Below are 19,039 nucleotides of genomic sequence, written 5' to 3'. Positions count from 1 at the left end.
AGGTTGATTTCCATTTTTGCTATTTTGTTTAATAATTTGGCTTTAAATTTTTAACCAGGAGGTGTATTTCCAAGGACATCAGTAAAAAAAAAAAAAAAAAAAAAAGTATAGGCATTGGATAAAGTGGCTGCTGCACTGCACATTTCAAACATTAACCCAAACACTATTGAGGCAACACTTTTCTTAATACTTAATTTATCCCAGTTCCCTTCTGCCTCTACATTTAAAAAAATAATTAGTTCTATCCAGGTTCCAAAGGAGAAAGGGATATAGGGAAATTATCTGTTATTCCGATTACTCAAAAAAAACCAGAAAAAAATTAAAACAGATTGTCTTGGTATATCAGCTTTGTCCTTGGAGTGTATCAATAGTGCAAGGCTACACTAACTCTTGCAGGGTGCTCCTTTTAGCAAATTAATGTTCTCGATGTGCTAACTTGTTCCATGATGGTTCAAGAGTAAATGCAGCTTCCAAAAGTGTCAAATTTCCTCTTTAAAATCACTGCGTAACTACCTGGGTAGATAGATGATCTGATTGCCTCCTTTCTCCCCTTACACAGTGATTATCAAGTGGTTTACCTGTAGACTCAGTTATATATAGCACCCGCCATTTCAAATGATTCTTTGATGGTAAGACAAGAAATCTACACATTGACAACCCGTATCAGAGAACTTTTTATTTTTTACAATCACAGAACTGGAGGTTGACAATTGGGTATTTTCTAGAGACTTTCCAGCATCTCTGGCTCATTCCTGTGATATCAAAATAAAAGCAACACCATCAGCCCTCACTCCTGGCTACCCTAACTCCTTAGCCTCCCGGGGAGGTGTTCAACTCAGAGACAGCACCTTGCCTATACTGCAAGATCCTGGAATGGCCAGAATGTCTTGAGGCTGCAAATGCAGAACTAGTGTGGACACTGTGCTTCTGCACTCTATCCAGGGTTTGGGAAGGCCGTCTATGAAAGAGGTAGGATGGCTGGGGCTTCTGGCCACATGCTTCAAATCAGTCTGAGAGACGACAGTCTCTGTCTGAGTCCTGACTTAGCAGCCCTCCCCTCCATCACCCTGCCACCTCTCATAAACACACACAGCACACACCTCAAAACAGGCTGCCCAGACTTCGGGTTCATCCCAGAGTTTGACAATCTGTGATTCTTCAAGTGACACCCCCAAAACTGCTGGGAAATATTTAAATAAAGAAATACCACTTGTAGCTCTGTCTAAGAACTAGTTTTTGTTCTATTTAAATGTATTTTAAGAGTATACATCTGATATAAATCAAAATTTTCCCATCACTGGGCCTTCTCCTGGTAAAGTGTATAAAAAGCAAAGTCTGAAAAACTTGTAGTTTATTTAAAGGAAGTAGTCAATCAATTTAAGCATTTAATGAAGATAAATCAAGTATCAGCTAGAAGAAAGACTTCATTCTATTTCAAACTCCAGAAAAGAAGAAACCAAGTTCTAATAAAGACAAGCATAGGCCTGGCCTGAAATTAGAAGAAAGAAGTCATTTACAGATGATGTTTTAAGGCCAGATCAGTTGGAGAAAGAATAATGAAAGAAAGATGTTATAATCTGGAAGAACGAAATGGCTAAATCTCTAAATGCATCAGACTGTTCCTACAGATGCCAAGAAACATTCAGGATGACTAAACCTTCAACCTTTAAAACCTAGAAGAAGGTCAGAATGAGTTTATGCAATGGATATTTATAATTTAGAGCCAGTGACAAAGGCTACACCCAGCAGTTTGTCTTCATGTTCATATCTCTATGTGCATATTCAATTAAAGATTACTTCATTTACACCTTATTAATTTAACAGAGAGTTCTCTTTTTTTAACTTAATTTTTAAAGCGGACCTCATTCTCCTTAACACAAAGGTTAACACTAACCACAGGCATGGTTAGTCCCCAGTGGGACTGGTCTGGGTGACACCAGCCCTCTGGGAGGCATGCCATCTAAAAGAAAGTGAAAGTCTTTTAAGTGCTGCGGGTGCAAAGGCAAACTGGCAAATTATTAAATCATTTCAAACCTCTTAGCCTTCAATGAGGCAGGAAGTTTGTGCCTTTTAGTCATCAAGCATTTCCTATTTATCCACTAATTTCCAGTTCCTGTCAGTCATTTATTCACTCCTGCATTCATTCATTCAGTAGGAATGTATTATGTGCCAGTACTGGCCGTAGATGCAGGTGAGTGCAGAGCTGAAGGACAGTCCATCTTTCAAGGTGCTCAGAGTCCACTGGGGGGTAAGAACGCTAAGGGCTCAGTGAGAGGGGCGCTGGGCGCTGTTGGGGCGCAGAGGGAGGAGCGTCTGAATCTGACTGGGGAGGGGCAGGGAGGAGGCGAGCGAAGCCTCCCGAGAGAGGTGGTTTGTAAGTGTTCTGGGCCGCAGGAAAGCATTCACGCAGGAGGCAGAGCGTGGCAGGTTTCGGAAAGCACGTGCAGCTCAGACGACAGGAACGTGGAATGTGTGTGGGGAAGGCGGGAGATGAAACCAAAGAGGGAGATGGTTCCGCTCAGGCAGGGCCTGTGCCCCCGAGCTGGAGAGTTGGTCTGGTGGACCCTCTGTCCTCACTAGGGCTCTTCTAAAGGCATTTAGCAGGGAAGCAATATGGTCAATCTGGTGTCTATGTAAGGGTGGGCTTAATGTAGAAAAGTAGAAGGTTAGAAAAAAAGGTAAGTTAGGAGACAGTAAATCTAGTTAAGAAATGAAGGCTTCAACCAGGGCTGGGTGCTGAAATCACAGAGAAAGACGTAGATTCGTCATTAGGAGCTGAAGTGTAACTTTGCGTTTGAATGAATGCAAGAGGCGGGGGAGAAAGGATCTAGGGTGAGTCCCTGTTTTCCGAACTTAGATGACTAAGCAGATAGGGAGACACAGGGAAGAACTGCAGGCTGGAAGACAAAAATAAGTTCAGATTTAGAAATTATACAGTTGAGGTCACCGTAGTACAGTCTAGCAGGTGGTCAGAAATGTCTGCTTAGAACTTAGGAGAAGCCAATTCTAGAGATGTGGGTGTGAGAGCTATTGAGAGCTGAAGCTACGGGTGTGAATTAAGTCACGTTGAAAAGGCGTGTAGAAGATCTGGTTAGGAGTCGGGAAAAATGTGCGAATATATGAATTTACAGACTGGAGCTTGCTGTGGCTTAATATTAAAGACGGTGGCTGTGTTAACACTTAAGGGTCCACTTTCTGCTACTGGACACCATGTCCCTAATTTTTGAAATCTTCAAATCTGTGTCTCCCCTTGTAGATTCCATCACTTTGTGTGTTTGTTCTTTCTTTACTCCCTTTTGCTCCTTAACTGCCCAAATTTGACCATTCTTCTGCCTTTCCTTACTTCCTGCACTTTGCAGAATATTCGTTTTCTCTCTTAAAGCTTGTGAACAGACATTTTAGTCTCAGTATTTGCTCATCTTATATTCTGAATCTCTCCAGTGCTACTCTTGTTTTTCCTTCGTATTCTTACTTACCTCCATTTTCCAAGTCATCGACACTTCATTAGCTCTTTGCTGCTGCTTTTTTTCTGTTCTCTGTCTGCGCTTCTTTCTAAGAAGCAGTACAGGTCGACTGCAGAAGGCACTAGACTACGAACCTTGGTTCCAGACCTGATTTTGTCCCTTACTCCTAACTTTGTGACTCTGGGCAAGTCACAGCACCTCCCTGGAGTTTGTGCCCTCACCTATAAAATGAAAGGCTCCGTGGTAATTAAAAATCCCTTCCTGCTTTAAGAAGTCTGTGATCGGCCATTTCTTCCCAATGTCTTATAGGCCCCTGTGAGGGTTTATCCCAAAAGAAACAACACTTAACAAAAGTTACCAAATTCCCTTTGCTGAAATGCATACTGCATTTTGGTCAAACCTAGCACCTTAGGTGTTATGTTGGTGGTAGAAATAGCAATTTATAATAATAAATAAAATTTCTCTTTCCAAATGGGCTACCTACTTCTTAAAAACCTTTCCAACTTACTCTAAGTATTCCCCCGCCCTCCCTGGCCTCACGCCCCGCAGTCTTCCCAGGTGCGGGTCTGTGTGGCAGAACGAGCACCAGATTACAGGGAGGACAGAAGAGGAGGAGTTTGTCCTCTGAGCACTCCCAGACCCTGTAGAATAAACCTAGGAGGATGAGGGCACGCATAGTTCTGTTTTGAAGATTGTTGGGAGCAAAAATTTCCCTTGCCATCAACCTTCTAGCAAGTCTGTGCTTCAAGATCTGATATCTAAACAAATGAGATGTGTCCCACCCATATCAGCCTTCCTTAGTCAATAAACAATTAAGAAAAGTCTGGCTTCAACACAACCCTTCTCTTACTGATGGCTAACCCAGAATCCTTCAAACCCCTGAGAGAGCTAATCCTGGAATGCCCTGTCTTGAATGTCCCAAGGCCTGTGAATTTCAGAGCTGGGCATTATCACTTTGTCAGTTCTCCCCGATGTGGTAATGACTCTGTAAGGAAAGAGGCATTGGGTTGGTTTTCTTAAATTTGATCCTTAGAAAAAAATGTCATTTCTGTGACCATCTATCACTATGCTCAGTGTGCAAAAGGGCTGGACCAGAGATGAGGGAGGAAAGATCTGCCCTTGTCTATGCACTTCTGAACTCCTGCTATGTGGGCTGTTTGGAAAAAAAAACAGAATAGCAGCTTGACTGCAGACTGCTACCCTTTCTGGTTTTATGGAGCAAAGCGCAGGTCAGAATTTGCCCCGTCAGCAAGACCTTCTAATTAAATGCAGCAGCAGCAAGGAAATTTAAATTGGTGTTACCCACCCCAACCCCATATAGTTCTCTCCCCTTTCTCTTGAAGCTCCTCTTAGCACTTGAGACGCCAATCATGTAAAATAATACTTTCTTTTGTCTTGCCTATTTTGCATTTTCCCTGTCATTTTTGGTAACATATAGGTAGCAGTCAACTGAGTTATTAGATGATTCCATGATTTGGGAGTAGGCTGATTGCTCTACTTACCCTGAGGATGGAAGCATTTTGCATTTTCTATCCAGAACCTGATTTTCGAGGATTTCTTACTGCCAACATTGCTACCAAATTCAAGGAAAGTAAAATTTGTTTGTGAGATAATGTTAAAATATGTAAACCTCAGGTTTGTTTCCAGAATACTTAAATGTAACGTCTTTTGATATTAGTGTTACAAATCACATTATTGCTTTTCGGATTCCGAGTCAGTCCACCATGAGGAGTTTAAATCAGGCTCGGCTCTGTTTTGCTGTTTGTGTATGCGTCCTTCCTCAGGAATGAGGAGCAAGGAAGGATGCTTGCCCACATTCTTAGTTTTGATAGGGTTAGTAAATTTGTTCTACTTTACCTCAATGACAGATAAGAGGCTGTTACAAATTAGCATTGTAGAAAAAGCATTGCCATAACAGATGGCAAGATTGAGGAGAGTTTTATTTTTGTTTTTGTTTTTGTTGGCTGTTATTCTATGGAAGGAAATTTGAATCTAAGGTACTCTGTTAGATGGAAGAAAAGATTTTACCTCTGAAGAGTGTGTGTGTGTGTCTGTAACGTGTATATACATAGTGAGAGAAAGACAGTCTTTCGAGGGAGCCCTTACTGGGACTCATGTACCCGAGAGTAAGCAGCTCCCAGAGTGGGCTAATTCTGGGGTAGTTAAGGAAAGGCCAGTCATGACTAAACTTGAACATTTTTCCCATTTCGAGACCTCCAGAATGTACCCAAACCAACATCTGCACCTCCTCAGAACAGGCTTCATTTTGACAAAAGAAGGCAGTCAGGGTGAGACAGCGGCTCTCACTCCCCCCTCTCCAGGTGAGGAGGACAGAGGCTGAGGGAAGGCGTTGCCAGCATTGTGTATGAGTAAGTACATAAGTTGGTCTCACCTTGGAGATGGACCAAGTTGGTGTCAGGCTGAGTTGCAGACCAAAAATCAGCAGAAGGGACAAAGAACGAATGACTCCTCAAAAAAGTGTCCCCTCTGCAGTGTGACACTGCCTCTGGTCTATGTGCTTCTCTGAAGTTCTGCTCTGCTTTACACATGTTTTTCCCAAAAGCAGAAGATAATTTTTCATAACATTTGATTAAAGAAGCATTTTATGGGGAAGCACCAAAGACGATAAACTACTCCTAATGTCAAGTGGTACAGAAAGTTTTCAAGAACTGCAAATTGTTACCGTGTGAATAAATTTGCCATGTCAATAGTCTGTTGAGGTTGGGTTGGTAACAATCTGAGGCAGTTGATTTTTCTCTCAGTTGAGGATCTGCTGAAGATGTTTCGGCAGAGAAGTATTAATATACTAGTGGTGTTTCGGAAGGTTCATTTAGTATCAGTGTGTATGAGAAGAGGCAGATAGACCAGTTTTAAAAGTCTAGGGCAGCTTTCGGAATGGACAGATCGGTATCTCAGAGACATTACCAAGGAAAAATGAAAAGTTGGGAAATTCATGTCTGTAAGAGGAAGAGAGAAAGAAAATTTCACGTCAGGAAGAATACAGCATTTTCAACTGAGAATGACGGAGGCCGCGGCCCTCTGAGGCATTTGTTGATAATCCCACTGCTTAGGGAACTTAAAAAGAGATTTAAAAATATACCACAAAGGCTAAAACAGCAAGTCTAGGCAAAAATACAACCAAAATTACAGATGAGCAAATAGATAAACATCAAATAAGGGCATCCCCTCAGCGAAAGAGCAGTAAGTCAGTAAGAGCCTGAGGGAGTCTGTCTTTTCCAGCGAGAGTCCTGGGTAAAGAGGGGTCATTCCGGAGCAGACAGGAATGTGCTGTGCTGTGAATTTGAAGCTATGAGGCTAAGACTCGAGGAGCACGGCGGAGGGCAGGGAGTTGATGTTCTATTCAAATTCCCTGGAGCCTATTGCGTTGTAAATTCAAAAGGCTAATAAAAGAAAACTGTATCTCAAATATACAAGCTAGGCAGGGCCGGTTCACCGCTGAGGCCAAGCAGCATTAAGCTGAGCCACAGAGTTGCACATGAGCAGAGAACGTGTCCGGAGGCACATCTGTTTGATGGAGAGGTCCCTTTTAGGACCCAGGGTCAAAGTATTCCAGAGGACAGCTGGCCATTTGCTGGTGCATCGTGTTCCCCCTGTTGTGGGGTGAGGAAGAGTGAGCCTGGCATTTCTGGAAGTACCTAAGGGTCGCCTTTGGTGACTTATTTCCTCCCATTCCCTCTTCCGGAGCCCCCTGGTCATTTTAATGTCTCTCATTCATCTTGTTTTCATTTCTGTTGACATAGGTGCTAATCTGTGAAAAAGTTTCCACAGATCCACACTGAAAAGAAAAAAAGAAATAATGATCTTGTGGAGAATTGTTTCATAAAGCTTTATCTATTCCTTTTAAAGTATGGTCCCTTTTAAAGAACTCGCCCTGCAATTAGGTCCTTGCTACCTTTGGTGTGTTTCAATAGCCTTTCTTTATGAAACGATGAGGGTAACACATGGTAATTTTGTTTTAATGTAAAAACCCTGTGCCAGTCCTCAATTCTTTTTCTCCTGGTTTGTAAAATCTGTAAGTCTGGAAGCTGCTCCCTGCCTGGCCTGTCACCCCCACCTTGGGCTTCCTCATTAAAACCTCGCTTTTCTTTAAAATCTTCAGCACCCCATACCCTCCAGCGAGAGGCCCTGCCCAAGGCCCCCCCTGCCATGCGATTCTCCTACTGGGCGGGCACCAGGCCTCAGCCAGGCCCCTCCACTCCCACCACCGTCCCTCATGGCCCTGCCAGCGTCCCCCCACCCAGCAGTTTCCTGCCTGCACGGTCCTCTCCGGCCTGAGCTGCCTGGCCGCATCCTGTCTATTCCAAGGCCAGCTTGGTCCCCACCCTGCTGTGGCTCTTCCCTAGCTCCCCCAGCACGAAAGCCTCCCTTTCTGCATGCCGGTCACTCTGAAGGATCCGATCACTCCCAGGGCACTTATGTTTAACAGTTAAATTTTTCACAGTGACTTCTCTCCCCAGCCAGACTCTGAGGGCCCTTACCCAGGAGTAGCTTTGCTGGCCTGCCTCGTGCCACACTCCAGCCCCGCCAGTGCCTTCACGTAGGCTCAGCTACTCCTCAGAGGGCACAAATTCAGAACTTCCAGGGCTAAACTGTTAAGCTGGGCCACTAAGATCCCAGCTTAACCCTATGTCCTTCTAACTGTACTCCCTACAAAGGTTACTTGTATTTTTATTTCCCAAAGAACCAAAGGCTAATAGGTGACGGTCTGAATGCTCAGCATCCCAGGCCGTATCTCCGTGTGCTCAGCATCCTGCGATACAAAATGCCTGCCCAGCAGGAAGTGGGATGTGCGGTAAGCCAATGAAAGAGCAAAGTCAAAGGTTGGAGAAACGCTTTCTGCAGGAGAAAGGTGAAGTTTCTGCTTTGGAGTGAATGGGGCTGGAAAATATAAACCAGCGAAAGGGTCGAAAAAGTGCAGGCCGGTGACAGCAGCGAGAATGAATCAGCAAGCTGCTTGCAGGGGGTATCATATATCTAAAACTAGAGTTCTTAACTTTAAACCGGGCACAGGCATTTACAGGGGGGGCTAATGGGCCTGGGGTCAGCTGCACAGAAGTTCCAGTTCCAGCCCAGTCTTGAGATACAGTGAGAGCCGGATCCAGTCATTTAATCACATCATATTATTTTCATTTTTCCATCTCTACGATGGGGGGCAGGGAGTAAACAGTGTGAAACAGAAGTCTATCTTTGCTAAAGGAGCATTCAGAAAGGTGTTAATTTTTTTAAAACCCAATGGCAGTTTCTGCACATCGTACTATGAGAAGTGTAATGTGATGCAAGAATTACACCAAATTCACAACTGAACTTCTGGCCAGTTTTGTCAGTAATTCTGTAACTCTGCTTTGCTTGCTGCATAAATACACCCATGCATGTTTGTTTCTTCAAGAGTGATAATTTCTTCAAAAAAGCAATGACAGCAATAAACTATGTTGGACTTCTTTCATCTATACCTTAATCTGCCAGGGGCTTTTGGGTTGGCGGGGAGGGGGGCGGTGTCAGGTTTGTTCCTGCAGCTCTGCCTTTTGTGAGTCCAAACAATGATGATACTTAATGGTGCATTTGCTTTCTGTTGCTCCATCTCTGGCTTCTCCCTCCTGAGTGCACGTTCCTGCCGCTGGCTGAGCAGTGTGGCAGGTTGTCGGATCACGTCCGTCAAGCCCGTGATCTGACTGGTGCTGTCTCCACTGAATTAATGGGATCAGCTCATCTCCGGGCGCTGAGCAGGTCCCCGTCCCTCACCTTCCTCTTCCTTCCGTTCCTCTCCCCACCATAACATTGCCCTTGCTCAGTCTTCTCCGTCTTTAGCAACTATAATAGAATCTTCTAATTACCATCCACAGTTTTCAAAATGAATTTTTGCACTCTAAAAACTCTCTATCCTTTTATTCCAAAATATCATTTAAGCGCTTCTTTTACACACCTTACTCCCAAGTCGCCGCCTATGTTCACCTATTATTACGATCCTCTTCCACTATTTTTCCCTCCCCTGGTGAGTCTTGTCTTTCTCAAATAACATCCTTTCTCTATGAGTTTTGCGTCTGGACTCAGTTAACCAGGACATAGTTCAAGTCTCCATTTCACATCTTAGAACCTTTTATTAATGAAGTGGCCTTAGTATCAGTCTGAAACCCAACCTTAAGTATATTGTTATCCCAAAAAAAATCTCTATTTTTCATTCAGAATTTTGCATTTTTTTCCCCTTTCTTCAAGCAACTCTGTCATTTTTGAAATTTTCTCTGGTGCACTACAAATAGAAAAAGCACAAAAAAATTTAGTCAAATGCCATATCTATCATGCATATTTAGAAGCACAGGACAGCTTTTAAAATACATCCTAACACTTAAATTATAAGTTTCTCTTATGTTTATATGCTGAAAAGAGTATATGTATAGTAAAAGGGCAACAAATAATCATTAAATATCAGGAAATACTGCATCTCATTTCGCTAAACATAATAAATCACCATTTAAGATATCACCCATTCTTACAATGGTATAGACAAGCTAGGTTATCATCACCACTGTCAAAATTTAAGTTCCAATTTACCGTTATAAATATGTCAATCACTGAGAAATAAAGTCTTTAGAAGGCTTTTATTATATTGATTTGTTAAAGATGTCTCAAGTATTAAAGGAGTATTTTACATGTGCAAATACATATATGCATGTGTACCTACTGTTTTACAAAGTTTTATATATATGCATGTTGTACTACCATAGAGGGGACAAGTTAGTAAAACTTTAAAAACTGATATAACAGCGAATTAAATCAACTTTGTAGAAAATATGGAGGAATACTAAGGAATTTAATATCAGCAAACATGTTCCCTTTGAAACAGCCAATTAGATGTGCAGGAAGATTTTGGTCACACTTCAAAGAATCATGTGCAGAGATAGAGAGCTATTCTGTTTACTCTTGCTCTCACCGGCGAGGCTTTTCCATGTTAAACAGGTTTTTGATTACTTCAAAGTATGTTTGAAGTCCTCACTCCGTGTAGCTCATGCACAAAGACAAATACTCTTCCAAATTTGTGCAATGAATATTGCTGCATGTTATAGTTATAAGTAACAAGAACCTGCAGTCTCCTATGTAATAATACTGAGTTAATGACTCTTTTGCTTTAGCTACGACAGTGAAGGTCGTCTGACAAATGTTACGTTTCCAACTGGAGTGGTCACAAACCTGCACGGGGACATGGACAAGGCCATCACAGTGGACATCGAATCATCCAGCCGAGAAGAAGATGTCAGCATCACTTCGAATCTGTCCTCAATCGATTCTTTCTATACCATGGTTCAAGGTAAACACAAAAGCATAATTTTAAACTGATAGTTTTAAAATACCACTAGCACCCAGATAGAATGTGGCAACCCCCATTTCCTAAGATGAACCAGAAAAAGGGAGGTGAAAATATAAACCTCTGAGATATTGGTGAAATAATCTAGAATGTACATGTAACATTTATTTTGTTATATACGTTTTTTCAAAATAGCATAATGTATAAAATAATCTGTCGGCCTATAGGAATAGAGTCTATTTCCATTCCCATTTAATAAAACAACTTAATTCCAACTCTTCACACACATCATCTGACCATTGTTGAGCCATCTAACACAGTTTTTCAGAGCGTGTCCTCGTACTGCCCTTTTTTAAAGTCAATTTCAGGGGCAATATCACTTTACATTTTTGGTATTCAAGGTATAGATACTAACCCTTTCAAAGGACCTTTGACAAAAGATCTAGGGATGGCTGTAGGGGAGGGAAGTCTTCTAAGACCCTGGAGGTGGGCACACCAGCCTCCTAAAAGACCATATACTTGGCTCTTCACAAAGTATTTATCTAATGCACATCCCATGGAGCCTGAGGCCTCATTTCATCAGGCAAATGGGAAAAAGAAATCTATTAAATTGGAGAAGGACTTTAAATTCCCTTAAAGTTTGCATTTAATATTAAGCCAAACCTCTGACGGCATGAAATGCCAGCAATCAAAATTGTTTCGTTACTTTCTAAAAGAACATCATTAATTAAGTACTCTTTACATCTAATCAACATTTTAGAAATTTGTATCACATCTCACTGTACAACCAGCCAAGTGTTTAATCCATACCCAAGAGTTCATGTTTTCTGCTTCCTGTTTTTTAGATCAGTTGAGAAACAGCTACCAGATCGGTTACGACGGCTCCCTTAGGATCATCTACGCCAGTGGCCTGGACTCGCATTACCAGACAGAGCCACATGTCCTGGCTGGCACAGCTAATCCCACGGTTGCCAAAAGGAACATGACTCTTCCTGGTGAGAATGGTCAAAATCTGGTGGAATGGAGATTCCGGAAAGAGCAAGCCCAGGGGAAAGTGAATGTGTTTGGTCGAAAGCTCAGGGTAAGTAAGTGCGGGAGAGCAGCAGATGGCGGCAGCCCTGTGTGTCTGAGGACGGCAGTGCAGCCTCCCCTGCCTGCACTGTGAGGGCCACACTCAGCGGGTCGGCATCCTAGCGCAGAGCCTAAGCGGCAGCCAGCCATCACGCCGTTACGATTGCTTGGGATAAAAGCCACTCATTTGAGAACATGTTTCCCTCAATATATCTATGATTAAAAAGAAATTCTCCCTGGAAAATTAGGAAATTGCATACGGCATAATCCTAAGTTGCCAGGGTTCTTATTTTACTCATATTATCTTAATAATCTTATGCTTTTCCTTTGCCTATTCAGGTAGGATTGATGGCTTCTTAATGTGAAGATGGGATAAGAATTGGTTTAAATATAGAAAGTTTTCCAAAAGCGTAAATACATGTAGTGAAAGAGATAGGCTGGCCATTGAAAGGCGAATTCTTTCTTTGCATTCTCAGTATTTTAAAACTACGGTTTGGGTCCATAGAAGAGTATGAACCTCAGAACCTAACTGCTGCCTCTTCTCTATTGATGGAAAACTCCAATTTATATTACTTTTATGAGAAATGCAATATTTCTGATCATGCTAGTGTAATTGAGCTTTGCAAAATGTTATCTGCAATTCCTTGTTATGCAGTTTTTTAAATCTCTCTCACATTATAGGCCAGATATATTGAGGCATGTGAAGGCAAGGTCTGATTTATGATAGCTATTTGGTAAAGACAGTGTAGATTAAATACTGAAACAGGTTGCAAAAAACCACCTTTAGCCACTATAAACTGAACCAGATTCATTCTTTCTATTAGTAAGCAAATTTTAGTTTATCAGAAAAGTATAGATAATTCTTCCCAACATTACTTCCCTTGCCATTTAAAAAAATTACTGAAAATGAAGGAGAAAGAACAAACCATGGGGCTCACTCTTCATGTCCATTTTTCTGCACCCAAAATGATTAAATTATTACCCTAACGGGCCAACATTATGAACCTTGGCAATCCTTCAGGGTAAGAAAACAGCTACTAAATAATGTCTCTGGCTAGAGAGATGAAGTTAAAAAAAGAATCAGTGGATCAAACAGAGACTGTGTCTAACTTACAGGTTATATCCTGATTCTCGTTCAATTGCAAGACAAGTGTTTGGGACTCTAAATATATGGTCTTCTGGGGCCAATGCTGTGTGCTCCCCTCACCCCATCGCAGGCTGTGGGAGCAGGACACCCTGGCTCCAGTCCCATGCAGGTCCGTCTGGCAGGCTGCAGCTGGGGAGGCTGGAGGGAGGTCAGCTTGCAAGAGGGCTGAGAAGAAAAGGCAACAGGGCACCAGCGGGAGAATGAGATTGAGGAGAATAAAGCGATGGCCGAGAAAACAAGCTCCCAACATCTTCCAGGTCACTTTCCTGGGGTCACGGTCATGGTCATCATGGTCTATCGCCAAAGTGAACTCCAGCTCCTGCCTCTTCTGCTGAACCAAGGAGGCTGCCACTGCCTGCAGCCACGTCTGTCGCCTCCGCTTGCTGCTGCTTCCCAGGGCCCCAGCTGCGGGGGCCATCGCACATGGAAAGCTGGTTCTCAGCCTAATCCCTGAAGCCGGAATGATGTACGCGTGTGCACACACACACAGAGCCACACCTCTTCTCAGACATGGGACTTCATCAAAAGACACAGCGATACTGCTCACATTTGTGCTCCTCACTCTGCATACCAAAGAACACACAGCAGTTAACTCGAATTTTTAAAACTACGTGTTCTAGATCAGGCTCCACTTTTTACCAATAGTAAACCTTATGGTAAAATCATAACATCTCTGAATCTCAGTTTCCTTATCTATACCATGATATCTATATTATGACATAGATAATATAATATCACCTAAATAATATCACATTGAAATAGATATATATATATATAGTTATATCACAGAGCAATGAAATTTACCCTATACTCCTCTGTTTCACACAATTGTTACAAGAATCAAATGAGACGATGTGAAAGTAGTTTCCAAATCCAAGGCGTGGTTATACATTCCTAACCCCACCCCAGATCCTCGCAACCACGTAGCGAGCAGTGGGCATTTCCACTCACAGCCGACGGCGGGGAAGGAGCTGTTCAGCTTGCTGGGTGGGAGAGTATCAGTGCAGACAGGGAAGAGTGGGGATACTTGGTCTAGAAACTGACCACGTAACATATTAGCTGCTGTTCTTTAAAAAAAGTTATATATAAGCATATCCTGTTTTTCCTTGTAACACTGCCTTTCAAGACATAAAAAGAATTTAGGTAGGGTAGAGAAAAAGAGGAAACCCAATCTTAAGTCTCTAGTTCTCGGCCTGACCCGAAATGAAGAAAATACCTCACTCTTAAGGGAGAAAGAGACCAGAACACACAGGCACAGGTGTTAGTTTCTTTCTAGGTGGCAGAACCACAATGCCTCAGCAAGGCATTCCAGAAAATAAACTATTTAAAATGGCCTGTGCAGTCCCCCCGAGAGGAGATTTCCAGCTGATACGTTTGATTGCTCTCACAGAGACAATGCCAAGATCGCAAGGGAGTGTTCCTTCCTTTCAAGATAAGATTGGATGTGCCAGCTCCGACTGCTAATTTCATTCCTCTGTGGATTCTAAGAGAAATTCTGGGAAGAAAGTGATGATATGAAAATCTGGTTTAAGGACTGAGCCTGGAGTCTGCCAAAACAGGGGAGAGCAGGGAGGGGAGGGAGACCTGGGCCCACCGTGGCCGGCAGGCTCAGCCCGGAGAGCCACCCACTCCCGGTCCACCCTTTCTGGAGACAGAAGACGTCTCCTTTCCCACCGTGCATTGTTTCCTAGCAGAAAGTTCTCTTCATTTTTAAGTTATTGACCTAGATTTAGCTGTGAGCTTGTCACATGGTGGACACTCAAATATTTATCCAATAAATGAAAGAATGAGGAAAGCCGACCTCACAATATGGATTCTCTGTTTCACTGCACCTGGATCTTCCGAAGAGAGGGGTTCTATGAACAGCACACCCTTGCAAATGTTTGACTGCTGTAAACAAACTTAACATTAGATATAGCAGAATAAATAGAGATAACACTATATATGTATATAAATAGATTAAAAAGTTAAAAAGGCAGGGAGTAAAAAAGGAAAAATTATATGTGAAACTGCAGCGTGAAAAGCATTTTTGTGAAACGGTGCATTGGCGGAGAAGGGCCTGGATGCAGCAGGAGGTGACAAGCACATGAAAGTGTCACAGAGATGAGGGGCAGCACAGCAGGGTAAAGACAAGACAATTCCGTAACTTACCAGTTTGCAGCTACATTTTTTTTTTTTTTTTTTGGAAAAAAAAGGATATACATCCACAGCAGTTGCCTGTCTTTGTCTTATAATATCTGGTAAATATTCCCAGTTTTTTATCAGGGCTGGACTTTAGAACCAGCCTTCAATCAGTTACAAAAAATCGTCATGGTGTTGTAACAATAAAACTCATCTCCTAGAGCTGCCTAGAATTCAGAGGCTTAGAGGAAAAACTGTAGTAAATCATTTAAAAAAGAAATTCTCAAAATCTGAAAGCCAAACGTGTGTTTAAAGGCATACATAAATACGATAGCATATTTCCATCTCATTATGCCAGTCACATTTGCGTGGTGGCCTATTTCTCACTTTCGTCGGAGCGGCACGGCCTAGAGTGGGATGGCACAAGGCAGCTGGCACTTGCTGACGGGGGCGGAGATACAGCACAACCTCTAGTAAGTCAGTGCTCTAACGGGAACGCAGAGGAGTCTCAATACTGTCACCATGTGTGCTGGGCAACAAGCTAGCCCCTCCTCACTTCCCTACGTGACATCTCGGATAAGTGAGGCATAAGCCGACGTGCCGGCACCTCTCCGTGGGAAAATTGTTGCACATCACTATGGTGTAGTTTTTCAAGCATTGCAGAGGGAAAGTTATAGCTGTCCGCCTTCCAGCATCAAAGGGCTGTTGTGATTAATTACAATCATGCTGGACATGATTTTAGAAAATGGAGATTTTCCATGCTAACTTAAATATTGTATATCACAAAGGAATTCATGGTGATCTCATATCCATATACAACATTTGGATTCATTTTTATATAGCTGGAGGTACAGTAATGATGAGATACAAAGTTTTTCATCTTTCAATTATTTGATTTAACTTGATATTTTTATAATGATTAAAAACATTTATTAAAAGGCCACTGGAGCATGGAGTAATGCTGGTGCTTTATGACTGTTAAAAACAAAAAAAAGATTGAAGAGTCACCATGACTTCATAAAGGTGTAGTGAATCAGGACCACGTCCCGTAACGGAGGTTTCCTGATTGCTGTGCTTTGTTTATCACACCCAAAGGAAAAAGCCCAGGCATGCTTGGAAGGAAGAAAAAATACTTGATATCTGTGAGTGGCTTTTGACATTTTACATATTGGATGACAGTGGCTGGTGCCTGGAAACGGTGAGAATGGTTAAAGCCTTGGCTTGGGCTGGGAATTTGGGAAACAACATGGCCACATTCTACGTCTTTCCTTCTCACTTCAGTTTGAGCATGTAAGAAAGTCATTGTATACAATGTTTGTCTGAATAAAAAGAAAAATTTCAACTTCTACCCAGATGTTTGGTCACACAATGCTTCTAGATGCTTCCATTGGGTGGCATGTTGGTATGCGACTCACACAGTGGCAACAGTAATGACCCCATTTGACTTTCATGTGGATGTTCCCGTGTCATGCAGCCACACTCGCAAAGCAAAGAGGCAAATCAGAAGCCAGTGGTAGCAAGGTGTCGGCAGCGACAAGGCAGGGCTCCGGACCTGTCTTTGTGCCCTTCTGCCCACAGCAACCAAGAGTACCCACCTGCAGTCCACATTTCTTACACTCTAACCAGAAATACGGCAGAGAGAAAGGAAAGCAGTCAGGAATTGCAATGCAGATTGGAATGAATGCAAAGTGAAAGACAGATGGGGCAATGATGTGGGCAGCTTTGTCCGTGGAAACTACATAGTCGTCTTTCATGCTTATGTGAAACCTGGAATAACCTACAGAAGGAAAATAGGAAGGCAAAGCTAAACATTCAGGTTTTTTTTTTTTCTTTTTTCCTTTTAAAATACAATTGGAGAAACCCGAGACCCAAGAAAACCATTTAAATTGTGCAAAACCTCTTCTTAAGGCATCAAAAAATGTAGTGTAAATACAAGCTGAAGAACTTGATTCTGCCAGTTATCAAGTGAATTTGATATCACATCTTTCTACAGACTTTAAAAAATAGATTTGTAACGTTAGCTAGTAGCTTCTTTCCAAGGAACACGAAGCATTCTGCAAACCTAAACTCATGAAGTTTCACAAAATTCATATGAGGCGGGGAGCAAGTTCTACGCAGACATTTCCACATGGGAAAATGGAAGCTCAGAAGGCCAGCTGCTGGCTGGTCAGCATCAAATGACAATCATGGAAAGACAGAGCCTGAGGGACCCAGCCCAGCCTCTGTATTTACAGCTGGGCAAAACAGATCGGAGAAGTGGAAAGCCCAAAGTCATGCTGCTCTGCGGCCCTATCCGGTGTGGAGTTCGGGCTTTTTGACTCCTACGGTCCTTCCCAACACACGCCCTCGCCCCACTGCAACGGCTATGATACAATGCTGTGGGGTTTTTCCACATCAGCTGGATCTGAAAGGACAGGACTGAAAAATGAAGATCTCCTGATTTATGCCCAGGGCTCTGCCCTTTCTCATTTTTATAAATCATTTCTGGGTGTTACACCCTCAGTATGACTTCTTTTTAGCTTAGAGTGTTACCTTTCTGTGGATGTCACAGTACTCCCTTTGAACAGCTAATTGGAGAAGTTTAAGCTTAAGGAGTATTTTTGCATGGGATGTGTTTAATGTCAATGATAGAATGCAAAAATTAGTTTTATCCCACATTTTACACAGATATACATGCATATTATATAGGTACACATACATATATTTACATACATATACAGATATGAGTGGTATACATACATGTGCATATACATATGTATGGCTAGGACATGGTTATGTAAAATTAAGGTTTTCCCATTAAATTTTTTTTTTTTTTTTTTTTTTTTTTGAGACAGAGTCTCGCTCTGTTGCCTGGGCTAGAGTGAGTGCCGTGGCGTCAGCCTAGCTCACAGCAACCTCAAACTCCTGGGCTTAAGCGATCCTACTGCCTCAGCCTCCCCAGTAGCTGGGACTACAGGCATGCGTCCCCATGCCCGGCTAATTTTTTCTATATATATTTTTAGTTGGCCAGATAATTTCTTTCTATTTATTTTAGTAGAGACAGGGTCTCACTCTTGCTCAGACTGGTCTCGAACTCCTGACCTCGAGCGATCCACCCGCCTCGGCCTCCCAGAGTGCTAGGATTACAGGCGTGAGCCACAGCGCCCGGCCCTTCCCATTTAATTTTTAACAATCCAAACAGTTAATGAGCAGTTTAGAATGTACAAGCCACCACCCCTGCAAAGGTGCTGCAGGAGACCAAAGAATGAACAGGGCATGCTCTGTGCCCTTCAGAGGCTCACAGTCTGCAAACACTGTAGACTATCTGGAAAGCAGAATCTAACGGGGGCCACATTTCCATTGCAGTAACGAATGCTGGTTTGTGTGTGCCTTGGATCACAGAGGAACAGCCAGATTTCGTCAAAGATTCTGGACATGGCACCTAGCCACACAGAGACCTTAGTACAACAGCATGGCACTGGATTTGTAAATTAACTACAGTATTCAGACTGGGTATATGTGGTGGTAAAGGATGCTGAAGTCCCTGCCAGTTAACCAGATCTTATCAAGAGACATTCTAAAAAACTGTGGCATTTCAGCACGGAGCCAAAAGCAATGATCATGTTTGTAACCTGCTGCTATTTAAACTCATTAATAATTTACAGTAATGTGGGTTCCAACTTCTACTTAACTGCTCTTCAAAGGGTTAGAGTCACATTTACCATTGTGTTGTATTTAATGTAGCCATGATTAATTTACTAAGCAATTATTTTCTAATGTCTTATTGGGGGAGGAGCTTTGAGTCATTTACATGTTTATCACCTTTAGATCTTTGGAACAAACTTTAAAGCAAATACATGTTGGCATTTTCTGATCAACTGTTTTAGTTTACAACATTTAATTGAAAAGGTTTTGAACAAATGCCAGGCTGTCTTTCTG

The 19,039-nt window shown here is 42.4% G+C and overlaps 1 protein-coding gene across 1 annotated transcript in view; it reads left to right on the top strand.

Annotated features, from left to right (window-relative positions):
* TENM3 (teneurin transmembrane protein 3) overlaps positions 1-19,039 on the top strand; it is a 437,141-nt gene that overhangs the window by 399,057 nt on the left and 19,045 nt on the right. The window contains exons 22-23 of the mRNA XM_045552462.1: positions 10,610-10,785; positions 11,628-11,863. Of these exons, the coding sequence (XP_045408418.1) occupies positions 10,610-10,785; positions 11,628-11,863 (412 nt within the window). The remainder of the gene's footprint in view (positions 1-10,609; positions 10,786-11,627; positions 11,864-19,039) is intronic.

The sequence above is a fragment of the Lemur catta genome, chromosome 5 (assembly GCF_020740605.2).
Source record: "Lemur catta isolate mLemCat1 chromosome 5, mLemCat1.pri, whole genome shotgun sequence".
NCBI classification, from domain to species: Eukaryota; Metazoa; Chordata; class Mammalia; order Primates; family Lemuridae; genus Lemur; species Lemur catta.
Note: the sequence above shows the minus strand (reverse complement) of the source record. Positions and strands in the feature narration are given on the sequence as shown.